The 21,333-nt window shown below is 53.4% G+C and overlaps 3 protein-coding genes and 1 long non-coding RNA gene across 10 annotated transcripts in view; all 4 read left to right on the forward strand.

Annotated features, from left to right (window-relative positions):
* Positions 1-3,540, forward strand: part of LOC109373789 (uncharacterized) — a 6,850-nt gene extending 3,310 nt beyond the window's left edge. Inside the window, exon 3 of the long non-coding RNA XR_002122284.1 lies at positions 3,027-3,540. This is a non-coding gene — a long non-coding RNA (uncharacterized LOC109373789). The remainder of the gene's footprint in view (positions 1-3,026) is intronic.
* Positions 3,541-4,680: 1,140 nt separating this feature from the next.
* CUNH19orf85 (chromosome unknown C19orf85 homolog) lies at positions 4,681-11,110 on the forward strand. Its single transcript, XM_019627912.1, has 2 exons — positions 4,681-4,887; positions 10,368-11,110. Exons 1-2 carry the CDS (start codon positions 4,715-4,717, stop codon positions 10,807-10,809), a joined length of 615 nt encoding a protein of 204 aa, XP_019483457.1. The 5' UTR covers positions 4,681-4,714; the 3' UTR covers positions 10,810-11,110.
* A 1,012-nt stretch (positions 11,111-12,122) lies between these two features.
* Positions 12,123-19,183, forward strand: ISOC2 (isochorismatase domain containing 2). Its single transcript, XM_019627910.1, has 6 exons — positions 12,123-12,214; positions 16,166-16,303; positions 16,389-16,598; positions 16,890-16,960; positions 17,109-17,226; positions 18,774-19,183. Exons 2-6 carry the CDS (start codon positions 16,169-16,171, stop codon positions 18,852-18,854), a joined length of 615 nt encoding a protein of 204 aa, XP_019483455.1. The 5' UTR covers positions 12,123-12,214; positions 16,166-16,168; the 3' UTR covers positions 18,855-19,183.
* A 46-nt stretch (positions 19,184-19,229) lies between these two features.
* Positions 19,230-21,333, forward strand: part of SHISA7 (shisa family member 7) — an 18,776-nt gene continuing 16,672 nt past the window's right edge. For 3 of the 7 annotated variants that reach the window (XR_002122280.1, XM_019627903.1, XM_019627907.1), the window contains exon 1: positions 19,230-19,497. The gene's annotated coding sequence lies outside the window, so the exon portion shown is untranslated. Of the gene's footprint in view, positions 19,498-20,253; positions 20,707-21,134; positions 21,242-21,333 lie in introns of those variants that run through there. The other 4 variants (XM_019627904.1, XM_019627908.1, XM_019627909.1 and 1 more) reach the window with 3 other exon arrangements.

The raw sequence follows: 21,333 nt of genomic DNA on the forward strand, positions 1-21,333 counted from the left end.
CACTTCCCCCCCCAATATCACACATATCTATTACAATTCCCTTGACTCCACTCCCACACTATACTCCATGTCCCATGACTATATATATATATATATATATATATATATATATATTCACTTACAGTTAACGTACAATATTATACAACATCAGCTTCAGTGTATACACATTTTAAGAAAGAAAAAACTATTAAAACTGTGCTGATGGTAACCACTTTGAGCACCTCTTGTAATTGCAGAAGTCAAATGTGAGTTGTATTCATCTTTTGTTATCGGTATATATGGAGTATTACAATTTTAATACAGTTTTGTCCTTTCTTTTTTTGGCACGCTCTGTATATAATATATAGAATATCTCTCTACTTCTGTGTCTCTCTATATAGATAGATAAATATAGATATGGATACATATAGATCCTATAGGTTCTGTTTCTCTGGAGAACCCTAATACAGGAGGATTTTCCTGGATAAGTCTGATCTAATCAGGTGAGCTCTTTACATTGGGTCTAGAGGGCAGAGATGTGAAGCATCAGCGATTCTCCTACAGGCCTTAAAGACACAGCCTGTTTGGGTTCTACAGATGTGGGGACATGAATTCTGCCGCGTGATCTTGGAAGGGGTCCCTGGCCTCAGATGAGACGACAGCCCCAGCCAACACCTTGTTGCAGTCTGTGAGATCGTGAGCAGAGGACCCAGCTAAGCCATAGTGCCTGGTCTCCTGACCCACAAGAACTGGGAGAAAATTAGTGTCTGTTGTTTTGTGGTAATATGTTATGCAGCATAAGTAACTACTACACTTCTTATGTTAGTTTGCTACGGCTGCCATAACAAAGTGCCACAGAGTGGGGGGCTTCACCAACAGAAATTCATTTTCTCTCATTTCTGGAGACCAAAAGTCCAAGATCAAGATGTCAGGTGGGCAAATTCCTTCTGAGGCCTCTCTCCTTGGCTTATAGACAGCTGTCTTCTCCCTGTGTCCTCACATGGTCCTCTCTCCGTACATGTCTGTGTCCTAATCTCTTCTAATAGTAGGACCCTATTCATACTAGATTAGGGCCCACCTTAATGACCTCATTTTACCTCAGTCACCTCTTTAAAGACCTTATCTCCGCATGCAGTCGCATTCTGTCTCAGAAGAAAAGATGTGAAACATGTGTGACAGGGCTGGCCTCTCTGAGTGAGGGCCACCAGGACCCTACCATCTGTAAACTTTTACAATATATTTTAAGGGAAACACAGTCCCTCTGGGCCTGGGTGAGAGAGAGAGCAGATGAGCAGGGTGGAAGCAGGGAGGGACAAACCTTGTCTGGGCTCCTGGCTGGTCCTGACAACTCAGTTTCTCCCATCCCCAGACTAGAGGAGGATTTAGAGGTGAGGTGTCCACATTCCAGGTGCAGTGAGGCCTGCAAAGGAGGCTAGGGGCAGGGCCCTGAGGTCTGGGCACTATCTCTGCCTCAAACCCTCCATGGCTCCTCTTCACTCTTGCTCTCATAACCCAATTCCTACCTAACCTACAAAGCCCTGAGGTCTGGCCTCTGTCTGCTTCTCTGACTTCACCTCCTCCCATTGCTCTCTCTCTCTCCAGTCAAGCTTACTCCTGCCTCAGGGCCTTTGCACCTGCTGTGCCCTCAGCCTGGGAGGTTCCTGGCTGCTGCCTCTCCCACTCAAGTTGCAAGACAATTATCACTTCCTCAGCTCACTGCTACACCCTCAGTCTCTGCACACAGCAGGTGCCCAGTAAATGTTTGTTGAATGACTAAATGCCCCCTCCCATTGCAAGGGTTGGGGTAGAGGAAAGCAGCGTGTGAATACCTTTCACTATCTGGCAGGGCAGGTCCTCAACAAACACCAGATGAGGGCGGCCCCAGCTGTGAGTGATTCTTACCAATGAGTGAGACACGAAAAGAAGGGCCCACAGTGCAAGCCACATGCCCTGCACAGGGCTTCCCAGTGCCAGACCGGGGTGTTGGCGCCCCCTGGTGGAACATATCAGGTCAGAGCCTGTAGGGCCAGTGGCCCTGGGTGTGTTTCAGGCCCCGCTTGGCCGTGGCACAGAGCTGACCAGTAAATGTTGTCCTTGGCTCCTGGTGGCAGATGTGAGTCCGCCCTGGAACCACGCCCTGGAGCCTTGTCTGCCCTGGGGGCTTGACTTCCAATCCTCCAGAGTACCGGGGGTCCACTTCCCCCAGTCCCTTGTGGTGACACACTACTGGTACTGGGCATGGGAGGGCAAAACTGGGCGCCTCTGGACCTACAGCTGCTGACCTTACACACGCTCTGCGACCCACACACGCTCACAGGACCTCTGGGGACATCGCCAGCCGCCTGTTGCTGGCTCTGGGCTGCCACCACTGTGCTACCCCTGCCCAAGGACGTGGTCTCAGGGCCTCCACTGACCAGGCTTGAACCCCTGCTTTGCCACTTACTTGCTGTGTGAGCATGGATTAGTCATGGAGCCTCAGTTTTCCCCTATGCTACCTTCTTATCTCAGCTTTACCCCTGACGTCATTGAGGCTTAAATCAGGAAGGACATGGGGTCTCTAAGTGTCAGCACCAGGGTTTTGTGTGTTTTTAATTTCATAACATTCCACGTTTTGGTGTGGTTATAGCGTATTGACATCTGGCAGCACTCATTGCAAGATGAACCCTTATTCTATTCTCCGCTTCCAGCCAGAGGTGGTTTTCCACCATAGTCTATTATAATGTACTGCTGCTGATTTTTTCAGGGTATCATTTGGGAAAAAAAGAACCTTTATAGTAAAGATATGGAAATATTACCCTTTAATACTTAATGAGTATGAGAGCTTTGGAAAGTTCTTAACGTCCCTCCTATTTTTCCCCACGTGGGTTATATCCTAGCTCTGCCACTGTGACTTTGCGTGGCTATGCACCCTGACCTTAGTTTCTCCCTCAGGAAACAGTGACAGTAATCCTTGTCTGTGCCAGGGGAGGGAGGCCTTTGCGAGTCACCTGGGCCCTCGGAAGCCCCAGGAAACATTCTCACTCTTCTGTGTCTCTCTCCCTGTGCAGATGTTGGGGCACTGGTACAGCCCCAGACCCAGCCTTAGCAACTGCAACCACTGGCCCCGTGAACGTTGACTGGAGGGGAGCCGGGGAGGAGCCACCCCTGAGGCCTTCTCTCACCGCCTGAGGCAGCTGAATAACAGCCCCCAAGGACGCCCAGGTCCTAACCCACAGAACCTGTGACTATGTCACCTTACATGGAAAAGGGTCTTTGCGGATATGATTGAGCTAAGGATCTCGGGCGGAGGAGATGATGCTGGTTATCTGGGGGGCCTCTAAATATAATCCTTATAAAAGGTAGACACAAGGTACAGTCAGAGAACAAGATGGGATGATGGAAGCAGACGCGGAAGACAGGGCTATGAACTACAGAACTTCAGGGGACCTCTAAAAGGTGGAAGAAGCAAGGGCACAGATTCTCCCCTAGAGTCTCCAAAGAAATACCTTGATTTTCGCCATAAGACCCACCTTGGACTTCTGGCCTCCAGAACTGTGAGAGAATAAATGAGTATGGTTTTGAGCCATTAGGTTTGTGGTCATGTGTCACAACAGCCGTAGGACACATGCACACCTCCAGATGCAGACCCCCGACACAGTCCCCTCAGAGCAACACTGATATGTGCCCACTCCCACCAGACCAGCCAGCCCACTTGGCCAACCTGCCCAAAGACAAGAGGACCCCACTCTACCCCCAACCCTGGGAGCCAGCCCCTCCACCTGCCAGCCCCAGCAGTTCTCTACCTCTCCAAACACCAGGTGCCCCCACTACCTCTCCATAAAATGCCTTGGGGGAAACCGAGCCCATGTTTTCTCTTGTCTCTCACCACAGCCAGGTTGTGTCCAAAACAGCCCCCAATGTCACCCACCTAAGTAAGTAGGCCCAGCCCACAGGTGCCCCGCCCCCCTACCCTGCTCACTGGCTGCATTCGGGTGCCAAATGCAGGGTTTGGGGGTTACCCCCACCAGAAGCTAATTCCTCCTGCTGGCTGGAGACCTTGAGCATGCGATCTCCTCTCTGAGCCTCAGTTTCCCCAGGATGCTGGGCCTGGGGCAGAGGGAGGCAGGAAGGCAGGGCAGGTGTATCTGGAGGTGGGCGGGCAGCTATGGGGTATCTGTGCCACAGCTCAAGGCTTTTGTATGTGTCCCCCCTCCCAACCTGCACCTAAGCTTCCCAATGCCCCCCCCTTCACCCCTTTCCAATTAAGGGTCCTCAACGCTAACTGCTGTGGTTGACTCTGATTCAGCTCCTGGCATCGCCTTCCTGCTGAGGCCTTTGTCACCTTAATTGGCGATCTCCAGGTGCTTTTCTCTGCCTCCCCCCACCTACGCCATCCTGCCCCATATCACAGGTCCAACTATGTGCTAATTGGGTCCTTGGGGGCGCACAGAAAGTCCTCTCCCCTGCCTTCCCCCTTGCCTTCCTATATCAGCCCCCCACCTACTGTCCCTCAGAACTCAGGGTCCAGCTCCCGGGAGGGATGCCTGGTCCTAATTCCCTGGGCCGTATCTCCTGCAGCCCAGGCTGTGCCCTCCCCTCCAGAGTCCACCCACCCCTCGCAAAGACCATCCTTCCTTGTCCCCTTCTCCAGCGCTGAGCCCCCAGCCCTGGCTGCCCCTGTCTCTTCACAGATTTGGAGGGGTGCTTTCTGATCAGCAGGAATATTGTGGAAAGTTACCCCTGGGGCACCTCAGACATGCACCCTGGGGCCCCCGCAGCCCCTGGAGTATCTGAACCCAGCCCCCGGGAACTGTGTGCCTTCGTAAGTGGGGCGGCTGCCCACATGCTGCGCGCCCTGCACCCCCGACGGACAAGACCCACCAAAAGGAAGCCCAACCACAGGAGGTTCTTACACAACCAGATCTGCAGGTGAGGGGCGATGGGCTGAGGAGGGGTGGGTGGGAAGGGATCAGAGCCCTGGGTTTGAGGAAGAATAGAGAGAAGTGGCCCCTGGGCTGGATGCAATCAACACCCAGCATGCATTTGTTTAATGCCTACTGCATGCCAGGCCCCAGAGACCCATCAGTGAACAAAGCTGACCACATTTCCTATTTTCATGTGTCCAGTGGGGGAAGCCAGCCTGTTAGGGGCAGCTGAAATAAAGTGGTACATGTGATGCTACAATGTGGATGAACCTTGAAAACAAGATGCTGAGGGCAAGAAGCCAAACACAAGAGGCCACATATAGTGGGTTGCCTGTATATGAACCAGAACAGGCAAATCCAGATGTAGGAAGCAGAGCAAAGGTACCAGGGGCTGGGAAAGGGGGACAGGAGTGATCGTTAATAGGTAACGGGGTTTCCTTCTGAGGTGATGAAAAATCCTGGAACTAGATAGACATGGTGGTTGTACAACATCACGAGTGTTCTACATAAATGCCACTGAACTGCACACTTTAAAATGGTTTATGTGAATTTTACCTCAATTTTTAAAAATTATAGGGTATGTTAGAAGGTGGTAAGTGCTGCGGAGGGCCTGCTGGAGGAGGGCTGGCATTTTAGGTAAGGTGTCATTGGGGAAGGTGGCACTGAGAAGGTGACATCTATGCAGAGGCCTGGGGGACAGAGGGAAGGAGCCCAGTAGATGGCTGAGGGAAGGGCATTCCAGGCAGGGCACAGCAAGTGAAAAAGCCCTGAGGCAGGAATATCCCTGGTGGGGTCAAGGCCAGTGTGGCTGCAGCAGAGTGATAGGGGGAAGAAATTAGGCTTCAAAAGAATGAGGGACTGATTAGAGATCTCATAGGCTTCTGGAGGGACCTGGGCTCTGAGCAAGGGTGTGGGGGGATCTGAAAGGATATCTCTGGCAGCTGAGTGGAAAAAAGACTGCGTAGGAGGCTAGGGTGAAAGTAAGAGACCAGGCCAGAGATGATGATGGCTCAGACCAGGGTGGGGGCTGGGGTGCAGCGATGAGGTCTGACTTGGAGGCTTTTTGAAGGCGGCAAGGTACTGGCTGTGCCCAGGCAGGCCTTTCTAACATACCACATTTAGTCCCTCTCTTCCTCAAGAACCTCCCATACTTCCCCATTGCCCTCAAGACAAAGGCCCGGGCCTATCAGCCCCGGCTCCCCATCTACCANGGTGGGGGCTGGGGTGCAGCGATGAGGTCTGACTTGGGGGCTTTTTGAAGGCGGCAAGGTACTGGCTGTGCCCAGGCAGGCCTTTCTAACATACCGCATTTAGTCCCTCTCTTCCTCAAGAACCTCCCATACTTCCCCATTGCCCTCAAGACAAAGGCCCGGGCCTATCAGCCCCGGCTCCCCATCTACCACTTCGTCATTCAGCCTGTCGGCCTTTGCACATGCTGTTCCCTTTGCTGGGCAATGCCCTTCTCTGTCTCTGGGGGTGTGGATGGGGACCTCCACTCCTTTAGGTCTCTGCTCAAGCCTATCTTCCTTCTCACACACCACTAGTCCCACCTGTGCTCTCTCCTTACCCTGTGACAGTAACTATTGTTTGAGCACTTGCTGTGTGCCAGGTATACCGTACTAAGGCCATGACATGTGGCACTTAAAGCTCCCAGCAAACCTGCTTTGCAGGTTCTGTCTTTATCCTTGTATAACAGACAAGGAAGCTCAGAGAGGTTCAATGACTTGCCCAAGGCTACACAGCTAGTGACTGGATACAACCCCAGGCAGTCTAAGCCCAGGCTCTGTACCATTTTGCAATCCTGCCTGGAAACAGCATCTCAGGCACGTGATGATGTGATGATGGTGATAATGGTGGTGACAATGTTGGTGATGATGGTAATGGTGACAATAATGATGATGGTGATGATGGTAAAAATGATGGTGATAGTGATGATGGTGATGATGGTGGTGGTGATGGTATGATGATGGTGATAATGGTGGCAATGATAATACTAACACATAGTATCTGACAATATGTTCCAGGCAGACCGCTTTCTAAGCATTTTAGTATTAATTCATAATTGTCACTCACAATAAGTGTGAACTCATTAATCCCCCACAGCAACCCTAGGAGGTAGGTACTAATCCTCATTTTTCAGTGAGGAAACTGAGGCACAGAGCGGTAAAGTAACTCATCCAAAGAGCTTCCATTTTGTATGTAGGCAGTCCTCCCAGCCAGCCCTCAACCTTGCCCCAGGATACCTTAGAACCAAACCTGAGTAAATGGGAGCCTGGTCCAGCCTAACCCCTCTCTCCACACCACAACCTCCTTCCACCAGGATGCCCAGCCCTGGCCACGCCCAAAATGCTCACTAGCACAACCACACACCCATCACTGAAGAGGAAAATACGCAGCTCCCCAAATAGGGCCATCTAACTCCTCTTCAGCTGCTCCAAGGCCCCTCCCTATCTTCAGCCTCCATCTGGGTTCCCTGCACCTGACCAGCCTGGACCCCATGCTAATGTCGAACCCCTCACCACCTAGGTTCCCCGTCCTCCCCTACTCATGCTCTCTGCTCCCAGGGCCAGCTTCTCTGCCACAGCATCCCAGACAACCCCACCCCTGTGCCTGGCTCTGTCACATGCTCCCCAGAGACCCAGCTCCACACTACTAAGAGCCTTGAGGGCAGCTGGGAAGCTCAGAGGACATTCCCCTAAGTGGCCAGGCTCAGCCAGAGAAATCCAGGTCATAAGCAAGCTCTCCTCAGCATCTTCCCACTCATGACCTCCTCCCTCCAGGCCTCCTCCAGCTTGGCTCCCGCAGGAGCCCCCTCCCACCCATGCCTATGAATTTTTTACTTTTTAGTATGAAACATTTCAAACCTACAGAAAAGTCAAGACAGTTGTCTGATGTGGTGGTTTTCAAAGGTGGTCCCCAGACCAGCAGCATCACACCTCAGCATCACCTGGGAACATGTTAGAAATGCAAATTCTCAGATCCCAGCCCAGACCTGCAAAACTAGGAACTCAGGGATTCTGGGACCCTGTGTTTGCAGGAGCCCTCCAGGTGTGTCCTGTTAAGAACCATGTCCTGATGATCACTCATATACCTTTACTTACATCCTACTGTCCATTACCGTCTTAGCATTCTTCATCAGTTTTTTTAAAACAGTTTAAAACAAATTGAAAATGTCATGGCTCTTCAGCCCTAATGTCATTTATGCTTAATTTGTTCAAGTCGGGGGCCATATAGAACATGTGTTGATTGTGAATCTTAATTGTCTCTCTCTATGTCTCTACCTCTATCTCTATCTGTTTCTGTCTTTTTCAATATCCATCTACCTATCTGTCTTTTTTTAAGGTTTTATTGGGGAATTGGGGGAGGGGAACAGCATTGGGGAATCGGGCAAGGGGAACAGACATATTGCTGTCCTTTAGCTCTTCAGTCTAGTTGTGGAGGACGTCGCTTCACTAGCCCATATTGGCATTATCGTTGCGCTCTTCCCGGGTGAGGCAGTCGCTTGCCAGCCATTGGACGGCCGCTCACGGTGGTTCACAGCGGCTCACGGTGGCTCAGGAAAGCTCATGCCCACTGCCAGCCAGCCCCACTGCAGCCTACACTGTCGCCGGCGACTCACGGCAGCCCAGCTCCAGGTCGAGCTGTTGTTCACCATCTTAGCTATGGAGGGTGCGGCGTCACTGGTCCTCATGTGGCATCCAAACCAGGGCCCTGCTGCTCAGAGCTGGCATCCCAAGCCAACTCCTAACCAACATGCCACTCAGCCGGCCCACTACCTATCTGTCTATCTTCCTCTGCCTCTACCTCTACATCTAGCTCCGTCTCTGTCTCCGTCTCCATCTCCATCTCCACCTCTAGCTCTACCTCCAGTTCCAGCTCCAGCTCTAGCTCTAGTTCTATCTTTCTTTCGCATTGTCTCCCTCCCTCCCTCTCCCTCTCACTTAACTTGACCTCTCATTTCTCAAAGTTTTCCCTGGAGCACTCAGAGCTTAACTATCCTCTTTGGCATCAAAATGTGAGTCACAGCTCTCACTAGTTTACTTTAGAGCCAGATATATATTTTTTTCTCGTTGTAAAATACACAGAACATAAAATTCTCCATGTTAACCATTTAAAGTGTACAGTTCAGTGGCATTTCATACATTCACAATGTTTTCCAACCATCATCTCCATCTAGTTCCAGGCTCCTCTCATCACTGCCAGAGAAGACCCAGTACCCATTATCTGCCCCTTTCCATTCCCCTCCCCGCAGCACCTGACAGATACTAATCTGCTCTCTGTCTGCAGGGATTTGCCTATTCTGGACATTTTTATAAACAGAATTATATGATATCAGACATTTTTTTAATAAGCCTTTTCATGGAAGGTTCATACACATACAAATAGCACACAAGTGTCAGTGTAGAAATGGAAGAATTATTCCTAAGGGAACCCACAAATGTGACCAATACACAGATCCAGGAACAGAGCACTTCCTGTCCAGTGTCTAGCAGTGTGTAGTTCCCATCAGCTGCCAATCCTGATGGCTCTTACTGTCAGTCGGGTTTGCCAGTTTTTCAACTTTCTTTCAAATGGAGTCACACAGCTACTAATTGTGAGTCTTGCCACCTTTGCTCACATTATGCTTAGGCATTACTTTCCTAGAACTGCACTAATCAAACACCATAGACCATGCAGCTTGAAGAACAGAAGTTTACTTTCTCACAATTCTGGAAGCTGGAAGTTCAAGATCAAGGTGTGGGCAGGTATAGACAGCCATCTCCTTCCTGTCTCCACACGTGGTCCACCCTCTGTGTCCTAACACCAGTTCTATTGGATTAGGACCTACCCTAATGACATCATTTTAACTTAATTACCTCTTTAAAAGCAGTATCACTAAATGCAATCACATTCTGAGGTCCTGGGGGTTGGACAGCAACATAGGAATCTCAGGGGGAAACAGTTCAGCCCATCACAATTTGTGAGACCCATCGTCCTATTGTTATTGAGGGGAGACCAGTGCAGTCGTCCAGGTGGAAGAAGCTGGAGACTCCAGCCAGAGGTGGGTGGAGATGCTGAGAGGTGAGCAGATCCAAGAGCTAAGAAGAAAGAGAATCCACAGGGCGTCACTATTACAGAGACACAGCTAACTCATAGCACACCTTTGTGTGAAGTTATTTTCTAAAGACACCCTATCCTTAAGGCATTTTTTACTTCTATATGTTGGAACGTGATCTTAATAAATCTAAACATCAAAAATGTACATAGTGCTGGACGAAACGTGCTGCTTTGTGCACTGCACAACCCCCACAGCTGTTCAGAGCTTCCCTACGAATGGAGTCAGAAATATTGAATTGTCAGACTCAAGGAAATGGGCCCAGGGTCAGGGAGACTAGCACAGAAAAGAAAAATGGGGAGGGAAAGAAGGGTCAAACCACTTCTGGGATGAAAGATGGAGGAGATTCCTTCACGGTCACTGAACTAATAATGCCCTTCTCTCTGCAGGCAGTTTGCCAAGATTGAGGCTGCCACCCAGGGCCTAGCCCTGTCCATCCTGTCCCAGGAGGCGCCTCCCCAAAGACCACCACCCCAAAGGCCGCCCCTGCCGCCTCCATCCCCCTTCCTGGGAGTGGCTCGTGCTGTGGCCCCCACAGAGGTACCCCATGCCAGCCCCAGCTTGAGCCCCACTGCGCTGGATGCCTCCACCCTCGACCTCTTTGATGACATTGCACTCACCCCAGAGCATCCCTCAGTGCCATATGACCTGTCTCAGCTGGCCCTCAGGCAAGCCCCACATTTCTATGATCCCTTGCCCTTGACCCCATATGCCTTGGGAGGAGGAGACAAACTCTTGGCTCCCAAGGAGGACTGGGTGAGCAGATGGGAGGTGCCTTGTGCCTGCCATTCTCACAGGATCCCTGAGGGCTGTGAAACCTGCCCCCCATGATGCCCAATCACAACCCAGCCCAGGTGCTGGGACAAACCAGAGGCCCCCCTATGACAGCTCTGCAGACCCCCCCAGGATGCCCCTGTTCCCTCCTGGTAACCCCTAGGAAAATGACCCAGACTCCCAGCCTAGACCACAGCCTCACCTCTGCCTCTTCCAGGGGACCCCCTCGCTCTCTCTTTCCCCCACCTTCTCCCTTCTACCTACCCAGCCCCATCACTTCAGAGTCTTTACTCTAGCCCCCTCTCACCTTGGTTCATCTATGCCTAATGTCTGGTCTGGTCTCATTTATTCCCAAAGATGTATTTAGCACCTACTATGTGCTGATGATTCAGCAGTGAATAAAACAGACAAGATCTCTACTCCTGTGGAGTTCACATTTGAGGGGGCGTGGGAAGCAAGGTCAGGAGACTGAAAATAAATGAATACATCCATACGTTTTTAAAGTGCAAGATAAATTTCCAATTTCAGATTGGTATTTGTGCTTTGGAGAAAATAAAACAACAATCTGACCAAGTGGCTATTTGACACCGGTGGTCAGGGAAGACCTTGAATGACAAGAAGGACCTGGCCATGCAAAGGTCCTGAGGTGGGACACTGGAGAACAGCAGTGGAGGCCAGCGTAGCTGGAGTGGAGCGAGCAGCGGAGGAGTGGTGAGAGATGAGGTCGCAGAGGTTGAGTTGACAAAGACAGAGCATGAATTGGGAATTTGGATTTTATTCCAAGACAGACAGGAAGTTCTATCTGTCTGTTTCTCTCAACCCCATTTCCAAGCACAAAGTCTAAATACTAGAAACATCACCCTAGGAGGCAAGTGCTGTACGGATAGGGAAGCAGGCTGCACAGAGCACAGACTGCGGGTCCTGGGGTAGAGAGGAGGACTTCAGCTCCTGGCTTCATCCTGCCTTCAACCCTTCCCTGGAAAGTGATTGGGTCTCTTTGTAACGTTCTGTCTGTAAACACAAAGCCCAGGGTTCGAACCCCCAGTCTTCCCCTACCCTGGGCACGGCCCCTCCCTCCCTTGGCCTCAGTGATTTGGAGTGAACAGTGAGGAAGGTCCGCCACCAACATCTACAGCTAAAGTCAGTGTTCTCAGCACCCACAGCGCTGCCCCGCCCCGGGCCCGTCATTCACGCTCTCTACGGCTCCCCATTAGTCGGAACTGCTAGCTTCCCGCCCCCCACCCCGGCGGGCCAATTACGCTGTCAGGCGAGCAGTGCTTGTGAATTGGCCGGGATCGGGGGCGGGGCAGAGGTGGGCCAGTGTCGATTGGGCAGCTCGGCTAGGGTGGGCGGGACGCGGACAGCGCAGGGGGAGGGCCACGTGTATCCACCCTGCCAAACGGTGACCCCTCCTGGGAACTGGGCGGGCGGACCTGAGCAGTGGTAGTCCGGGCTCTGAGAGGTGAGTGACCCCTGGACTCACCTGCGGAGGGGCGGCGGGTAGGGCTTGAATTCAGTGCATGCTGGGTAGGGCCCCCCACCCCGGCGCTGGGGGAGCAGGACCTTCCCGCCCTGCAGGTGGCGAAACTGAGGCTCTGCCAGGACGTCCCGTGCCGAGGTCACACAGCCATGGCGAGAACTCCTGCCCGGGCCCTACAGAACTGGCTGGCCAGGGACTCGAGCCCTCCGCGGGTCGCGCCTGGGCCAAGTTTCGCATTGTCCTTGCGGGGTGGGTGGGTTTGACCCCCATTTCTCTGAGGAGGAAACCGAGGCTCGAAAGGAGCATGAAATTTGCCCAGAGTCACACAGCCACAAAGTCTGGGCTGCAGGGCTGGGCTCCCGGAGACCATGTGGGGATCTAAGCAGCTCCACCTGCCCCCCAGATTCCTGCCCACATCCGGCCGCCCCTCCTCCTCCGGCCTTGGGCTCCCCCCACCCAGAGCTCTGTTCTTGACCCTCTCATCACTCCCCCACGGCACCCTCAAATCTGTCTCCAGACCTACTTCCCACATTCACACCCATACTTCCCCATCTCCAGTTTTTCATTTGCCAAAAACCAGTTTCCTGTCCAGGTCCCCAATTAGTCCCTGGGACCTGCCATCCACAGACCAGAAACCTGGGGGTCTTCCTTCTTCCCCCTTTCCCCTTTCCCCACAGCCAGTCCCACTCACCCCCTGAATCCCTCTGTCCTGCCTTCTGCCTGAACTGGACCCCAGGCCTCACCCTTGCCCCGCTGGAACCCAGCGCCAGCTTTCTCCCTGGCCTCTGCCTCCAGTCAAGCCCCACAGCAGCCAGCAAGGCCTCCCCTATTTTGTTTTATAGTTTGAAATCTTTTAATGGCAGTATACCACATATGCAGGAAAATGTAGAAATCACAGATACACATCTCAAATAACTTCACAATGCAAACACTCTGGTGTAGACAGCATCCAAATCTAGAAGTCAAACATCCCCCACACCCCAGAAGCCCCCTGTACCCTTCAGTCACTGCCACTGCCCCCCAAGGATAACCACTTATCGTATCTTTAACGTTGCAGATGGGTTTGGCTGGATTTTTACCTTATGCAAATCTCATTGCACTGTAATTATTCCCGACTACACAACCTGTTACACATTGTCCAAAATGCAAAAGGAACAGAATGGTACACAGTGAAAATCAGATTTCCTTCACACTGTCTCGCAGTGACCTCTTCCCTCCCTCCCTCCCCCTCCATCCCCGTCCCTGTCCCCTAGAGCTGATATAGATAGCAGCCATCACACACTTTCTTTTCCTCCTTTTTTGGGGGCACAAATGGGAGCATGGGTATGCACACCATTGTTCTTTTTTTTTTCACTTTAACATCTTTTGGACACCTTTCCGTATTGTTACTTACAGAGCTTCCTTGTAATTTTTCCTGGCTGCAAAGAATTCCATAGTGTGTATATACCATAACTTACTTAAGGAGTACCCTAACCTTGGATGTGTAGATGGATTTTTACTCCTTTGCTCTGCGGGAGTTGTGTAGTGAATAACTTTGTGTCCTTTCACAAGCATGTCTGCAGGATAAATAGCAGAAGTTTTCTGAGTCAGGAGGTTCGTGTATCTATAATTTTGATAAATGTGGCCAAAATGTTAGGGGCTCTCCATAGGTCTCCTACTAGCTTGAATAGGAGCTCCTGGTTGCTACAGACACCTGCCATAGGCTCTTGGACATTTTGGCCTGATCTAGCCCTGTTCCTCCCCCACCTCCACAAGAGTCAGCACTGTGAGTAGCAGTGAGAGCACTCCAGGTGGCGGGACTACATGGACCAAGGCCCTGAGATGGGACACGGTCCCCAGTACCTTGCGAGAGGGGTCACATCTTAGTCCTGAGGACAGAGAGAAGCATGGTAGGGGGCTGAGACAGGGGAGTAACAGGGTAGCTTTGTGTTTTCTAATAGATTGTTTTCCCGCTCTCTTCAGTTCATCTGGGAGAACTTTGCCCATCCCAAGACAGATCAGATTCCCTACAAACCCCAGCTTGGATCACAGTTGTAATTATGCGATTAATTAATTCAGTGTGCTTTTGTTTTGGAGAGCATTTCCATACCATTATTTTATTTACTTATTTAGTTTTAAAGATTTTTATTGGGGAATTGGGGGAAAGGGAACAGACAAGTCGCTGTCCTTTTGTTCTTCAGTCTAGTTGTGGAGGACATTGCTTCACTGGCCCAAGTTGGCATCACCATTGTGCTCTTCCTGGACAAGGCAGATCAGTCGCCAGCTTCTGGACGGCCGCTCACTGCGGCTGCTGGCCTCTCTCGCTGGCTGCTGGCTACACACGGTAGCCCATGGCAACCCACTGCAGCAGTGGCTGCAGCCTAGCCACTCATAGCAGCCCAGCTCCAGCATACCATTATTTTTTTTGAGATAAAATTCACATGGCATAAAACCCGCCATTTCAACCATCCACAGGTTTTTCAATTGCAGATATGTCACACAGAACATTTTCATTAGTAAATGTGTTCAGTTGAAAGAATAATTATAAGCACCTGCATGTTTGAACCACCCTGCTTGACAACTTCCCCCCAACCGTCAGCTATGGTAGCTGTCCTACCCTCCTCCACTGGGTCTGTAGGGCCTCGATTTCCAAGTAAATTAAAGGATAAATGGGTGAGTCCGCAGAGTGGGAGAGAGCTACAAACAAAATCTCAGCTGAACCCCCATTTGTGCAACAGCTCGGGGACCCAGAGACACAGCGTCCTGGGGACATGGCTGGGACATGGTTGAGACTCCGGGAGCCCTCCTGGCACTGTCACGCGGAGGCAGGCAGGCCTCTAGTCCCTGTGGGTGGGATCTTGGGCAAGTCAGGGCCCCTCTGGATCTCCAGGCCTCCCCTGGTACCTCCACCAGCCCCACCCTTTCTCTTTTCAAAATTGTGGTAAAATACACATAACATAAAATTGATCATTTAAAAATATACAATTAAGTGGCATTTAAGTACCTTCACGATGTTGTGCAACCATCATCGTATCTATATAGTTCCAGAACGGTTCCAACTCCCCAAATGTAAACTCTGTAAATGTAAACCCATTAGGCAGTACTCCTCAATCCCACTGCCCCAGCCCCAGCCCCTGCCCCCACCAATCTTCTTCCTGTCTCTAAGGATTTGACCACTGAGGACATTTCAAACACATGGACTCCTACACCATGTGGCCTTTAGTTACTAGCCTCTCACTGAGCATTGTATTAAGGTTCATCCATGATACAGTGTGTGTCAGGCCCCCATTCCTTTTTGTGGCTGAGTAATATTCCACTGTAGAGTACACCAGCCTTTCTCAGACCTGAAAGGGGATTCAGCTGGTATTTTACACATGGGTGAACTGAGTTCCAGAGGCCAAGTAGGAGAGCCGACTTGAAGACGCCCAGAGCACTGCTGCTCCACCCCCGGCCATGAGGAGGAAGGAGGCACAGCTGGAGAGAATGCAACTTTTTCTCAGGAATCATGTGCTGCTCCCTGTGTTACTGGGCATGCCAGGGCACTTCTTGAACCTCAGTTTCCCTCTGGGGGCAGGGCAAGGGTCACAGTTGAAACCTAAGATGCAGTGGGACAGTTGGTAATGGAGATGGGAGAAGTCCTCATACACTATGCCATCTCCAGGAAGGAGAAGGCTTCCCAGATCTCCAAGGGGAGCGAGGTTGACATCCTGGGAGGAGGGAGAGGGAGGAGGCGGGGAGGATCAAAGGAGGCTTCCCAGGAAGGTGACCTCTTGGCTAAATAGGACACATTAAGAAAACTGTTCCAGGCCCAGGAACAGCAGATGCAAAGCCTTCAGGTGGGAAGAAGGGACTTCGAAGGGCCCTCAAGGGTCTAAGTGCCAGGACCTCGGATGTGCAGAGAAGCCAAACACACCCTGCCTGACCCCACTCCTCTACCCTTCTGCCCATCCTCAGGATATGGCGGCTATGAGGCCCGGCCTGGGCCGAGTCTTCCCTGGATCATCCATCCTATTCCTGTGTGACATGCAGGAGAAGTTCCGTCATATTGCATACTTCCCCCAGATCGTCTCTGTGGCCGCCCGAATGCTCAAGGTACAGTCCCTCCTCCCTCAGACCAGGAGTCTTAGCCCCCAGCCCTCCTTCGGGCTCAAGCTTTTGTTTCTCTTCCCCGGCACAGGTGGCCCGGCTGCTGGAGGTGCCAGTCGTGCTGACGGAGCAGTACCCACAAGGCCTGGGCCCCACAGTGCCTGAGCTAGGGGCCGAGGGCCTGCAGCCACTGCCCAAGACCTGCTTTAGCATGGTGCCAGTGGTGCGGCAGGAGCTGGATGCGCGGCCTCAGCTGCGCTCTGTGCTCCTCTGTGGCATCGAGACACAGGCCTGCATCCTGGTGAGACCCTGACTGACCCCTGAGGACCCCCCCACTCTAACCTGGGATTCCCCATTCTAAAAAGGAGATCCTTTCCTGACCCAGAACCCTCTATCCTCCCAGCAGAACCTCCTTCCTGACCTATGTCCCCCTCCTGACCTGAGACTTGATCCCCACTCATGACCTCACTCTACCTGGGGCACCTATCCTGCTCTTGTCTAAGCCTCCCTCACTGCCATCCCTGCTCCCCGGTCCCTCACCTGGGACCCGTGTTATTGTCTGGGGTCAGCCCTGACCTCTCTCTGCCCCCAGAACACGACCTTGGACCTCCTGGACCGGGGGCTGCAAGTCCATGTGGTGGTGGACGCCTGCACCTCCCGCAGGTGAGAGGGTCTCTCGAGGGGTGGGTGCATGGGTGCATGTGGGGTGTGGATGGGAAACCCAGAAAGAACCAGGGGGTGGGATCCCTGCTGATTTTGGTAGCAGTCTGGATGTCCAGGCTGTGTGCTGACACCCTCCCACCCTCTGCAGCCAGGTGGACCGGCTGGTGGCGCTGGCCCGCATGAGGCAGAGCGGCGCCTTTCTCTCTACCAGCGAAGGGCTCATTCTGCAGCTTGTGGGTGATGCGGCCCACCCCCAGTTCAAGGAGGTACTGGCCCCCGACCCTCCACCTCCCGTGCATCCAGCAAGTCTCTTCTCAACACCCACCATGTCTTTGCACAATACATCCGGGAATACATACACCTGGGAACACGGCAGGCTGTTGCCTCCAGTGGGGGCTGAGTTCTCTGGGGGGAGACACCATGTCAACACCATAAATCAATGAGAGGAGAAGCTGATGGTGGGCAGTGAGGACTAGAGAGATAAAGCAGGGAGGGACTTGCACAGGGTGGTGGGAGAAGGTGATTTTGGAGTGAAGTGAGGACGGGATGGAACCAGGCAGACACTGGAAAGTACAATCCAGCAGAGGCCCTGTTGATGGGGGCCCCTGGAACCCTCCACCTCTCCCCTCCCCTCATCTCGTCTCTGGTTCTCGGCCCAGCCTTCACATCCACTGCCCAGTGGCCTTCCTAGGTCTGACCAGGTAGTCCCCCACTGCTTCACACCCTAGGCCTGCAGGATAACAGGACATACTGGAACTTGACATTCCTGGCCCTCCGAGCTCTGCCCTTTCCCTTCCTATGAGTTCAGTCCTGTTGAGCCTTCATTGAACACCTACTATGTGCCAGCCACTGTGACAAGTCCTGGGGCAACAGCAAAAGCCAATCTGTATTCCATTACACATTGTGGCCTGAAGCTGGGAAGGGAATGTGCTGAGTGTGTGAGAAATAAGATAAGCATCAGGGAGGCCTGTCCAGGGAGGTGGCCTTAAAGCAGAGACCTGAAAGGAGAGGAGCAGCCAGTCATGCTGAAAGTTTTCCTGGCCCAGGGACTGTCTGGGTCAAAGGCCTGGAGGTGGGACTGAACAAGACATGAATGCTGGGTGAGTGTGGAGGAGGGGAAGCAAGGAGGAGCCCAAGCTGTGTCTTCCTAAAGATTTGGGATTTTAACAAGGGGCAGCCTAGGGGCCTTGCACAGGTTTGGTGTTGGGTGGCCAATGGATATGGGTGGGTGTCAGGAATAAGGGAGACAAAAGTAGTGGCAGTGTTGGGAAGCAGGCTTGGCTTATTTTTACTGTTTACTTTCTGAAGGTAATTAATGAAGGGACTTGCTGATGGAGTCAATGTGGGACTTCAGGAGAGGGCAGCACAAAGAGGGGCTCCAGGTTGTCGGCTTGGGAAGCTGTGTTCATGTTGTCTACTGATTTGGACGGAACAGTGAATTTGAGAAGTCAAGGGACGACCAACATCTAAGAGGCAGTTGGATAAATGAGTCTGGAGTTGAGGGGCAAGGCATGGGCTGGATTTGGGAGGTGGGGGATGGGAGAGATGAGATGACTTAAGATGGAGCAGGCGTAGACAAGAAGTCCCAAGACAAAGCCCCTTACCCTTAGTGGCCCAAGCCAGCAATGCAAACCAAGATGGCAGGTGATAGGAGCTAACCCAGGTGGGTATGGTGAAAGGGAGGCCCCAGGAAAAGTTCTGAGAAGAGGATGCGGTTGGTTTGACCATTTGCTGCCAAGAGGACAAGGGGGATAAAAGTGGGACAAGTGTCCCTGACCCTGGACTCTTCCTGACCTCCGTCTTGCCCCAACAGATCCAGAAGATCATCAAGGAGCCCGTCCCGGACAGCGGGCTGCTTAGCCTCTTCCAAGGCCAGAATCCCCTCTTCCCCTGAACTCCCACCCTGCCTGGAGGGGATACCCTCTCCTGTCACCTGGACCTCGGTGGAAGCGCTTTCCCCCCATCCTAGGATCCCAAGAGTGGTGCAGTCCACCGGGAGTACCTCCCCCTCGGGAGGGAAGGCGGGCGCTGCCTTGCTATTGGGTGGCAGCTCCCAGAAATGCAAATTAAACTCTGGAAGCTGGATGGCCATTGGTTGAGCTGTGCTGGGGGCGGGGCTCCGCCCCGGGCCACTTCAAGAAGCAGGAAAAGGAGGGGGAAGGAGTGTCACAGTCTGTGGGACCCGGACTCGCGGAATAAACATTCATGTGGCTGTGGACCGAACCATTCTTGGGTTTTTGGGGGGGCGACTGGGGGCTGCGGGCGTGGGGAAGCGGGGTCCCCAGCAGGTGGGGAGGGGGAGGTGCCTCTTCTCAGCGCCAAGCTGGCGCGAGGCAAAGGCAAGGGCTGGTCCTATCACATCTGGATGGAAAAGAACTGCTGGCCAGGTTGCCCAGCACGCTGCCGGGCGCCCCCCACCAGCGCGCGCACGCCCAGCCCGGCCGGCTGCAGACACGCGCTAGCTCTGTCTCCCCTGGCTGTCCCCCCACGCCGCCGCCACCCCAGATTCCCCAAGGGTCCCGCATCCGGAAAGTGAGGTGAGCGCGACCGCACCTCGTGCGGACAGGGGAGGAGGGAAACTGAGGCACGAGGGACATGGAGATGGGAGGAAGAGACTAGCATGTGGATGAATGGATGAGCGGATGGGAAGAAAGGCAGACAGCTTCATCTGAGTGGTCCCTGTGCCCCTAAGACGCAGGAGTCAGAAAATCTACATGGGGGCTCCCAGGGTTCTGCAGGTTCCTTGAAAATCTGGGAGTGGAGACTCTACGGACCCCGGCCCCAGTCAAGGGCCCTCAGCCCCTTCAGATTCGCAGTCCTTGTTCCCCACCCCACCCCCAACCTTGGGAACCTAAAAAGACAACCTCTGAGTCTCCCAGGGACCCAGGTGTCAGAGCTCTCAACCAGCCCGCCCCCACTGGGGAATCAGAGCCCCCTCAACTCTGGATCCCAGACCCCTCCTAGAAGGCTGGGTTCCCAGACCCGGCGTCAGAGCGCCCAGCACCCTCTCTCCAGGGACCTAGGAGTCCCAGCTTTCCCCCTCCTCCAGAAGCCCCTGGGACCGGGCGTTGGCGCCCCGGGCCCCCGCCTTCCGGATCCAGGTGTCCCCCCTCCTCATCCCTCAGCCTGAAGCATCGCGTCTTGGAGGCCGCGCTCGCGTCGCCATGGCAACAGGAGTCTATTTTGTGCTGGGAACACACAGCTCCAGCCGCAGCGCCCCCCCCCCCCGGGACTGAGAGAGAGTGGGGGACCGGAAGGGAGATTGGAAGTCCGGGGTGAGGGGGGAAAACACAGAAACACTCAGAGAGACAGAGATCTGTAGACAGCAAACCCAGGAAAGAGACACAGACAGAGACATGGAGTCAGAGATGTAGAGAGATGGGGATGTGGAGAAGGGGAGACACAGGGACAGGCTTCAGAGAGACAGAGACGGGGCGGGGGAGGGGGCAGCGGGGAGGAGGGAAATGTTGGCCACAGAAAATTGAGACTTAGAGAAGGGGACAGCGAGAGACAGAGATGTGGGACATAGACTCAGAGATGTGATGAGACTAGTAGAGACCAGGCTAAGAGAGACCAAGATCCAGGACGGACCCGGTTAAGGACAGAGACCCAACGCCTCCCGAGGGAGGGGGCAGTGGGAGGCGGTCCCAGAAGAGATGGATCGAGAGACAGAAGCGACCGGAAGGCCTTGGGACCGGGGGCAGGGGGCGCAAGGATCCGATCTGGGCCGGCTGCCGAGAGAACGTGTGAGGGAGAGTCCGCGGGCGGGTAGGGGGCAGGCAACGCCGGACCCCCCACTCTGCCGCACCCCATCGGGACCCCTCCATTTCTTCCTCCGCTTTCCCGCACCTGCTGGTCCGCCTCCTCTTGAACCCAGATCCCCGCCTACTCTTGCCTGCATTCCACCATCCCTGCCCCAATCGGACCCTCAACCCCCGATATTCTTGGGAGACCCTCCCTTTGCACTCCAAACCCATGCGCCTAGCCCCTGCCTCTCCCTTGCCACCCACCACAACCCTCAGCCTCACTCCGCTGACCCGCCTTCAGCCCCCAGCTTCCCTGGGTCAGAGCTTCGGATTCTTTTTCTGGGTCTCTACCCTTTTGTGGTCCTCTGTCTCCCTCTTCGGAACTTTGCCCCCCTCCTGAGGCTCCCTCTCCCTGTCCCCCACCCCAGGTCCTGCTCCATCTTGCCTAATCTCTACTGCCTCCCATCTTCTCAGGAGTCAACTCACGTGGACCCACGCAGCCTACCCAGCCATAGCCCCCACTCCAGCTGACAGGGTCAGGAGAGAAGTGGGGGCAGGGGTTGGGGCAAAGTGCTGTGCAGGGTGGCAGGTGGGGAAGGGGATGTGTTCTCCAGGAGCCCAGGGACT

The sequence above is a fragment of the Hipposideros armiger genome, unplaced genomic scaffold (assembly GCF_001890085.2).
Source record: "Hipposideros armiger isolate ML-2016 unplaced genomic scaffold, ASM189008v1 scaffold_742, whole genome shotgun sequence".
Classification (NCBI taxonomy): Eukaryota; Metazoa; Chordata; class Mammalia; order Chiroptera; family Hipposideridae; genus Hipposideros; species Hipposideros armiger.

Bases quoted from the DNA above. Each gene is read 5' to 3' on its own strand.
- CUNH19orf85 (XM_019627912.1), top strand. From the start codon at position 4,715: ATGCACCCTGGGGCCCCCGCAGCCCCTGGAGTATCTGAACCCAGCCCC. The intron at 4,888-10,367 runs GTGAGGGGCGAT...TTCTCTCTGCAG, and splicing joins TTACACAACCAGATCTGCAG to GCAGTTTGCCAAGATTGAGG.
- ISOC2 (XM_019627910.1), top strand. From the start codon at position 16,169: ATGGCGGCTATGAGGCCCGGCCTGGGCCGAGTCTTCCCTGGATCATCC. The intron at 16,599-16,889 runs GTGAGACCCTGA...CTCTGCCCCCAG, and splicing joins AGACACAGGCCTGCATCCTG to AACACGACCTTGGACCTCCT. The intron at 17,227-18,773 runs GTACTGGCCCCC...TTGCCCCAACAG, and splicing joins CCCACCCCCAGTTCAAGGAG to ATCCAGAAGATCATCAAGGA.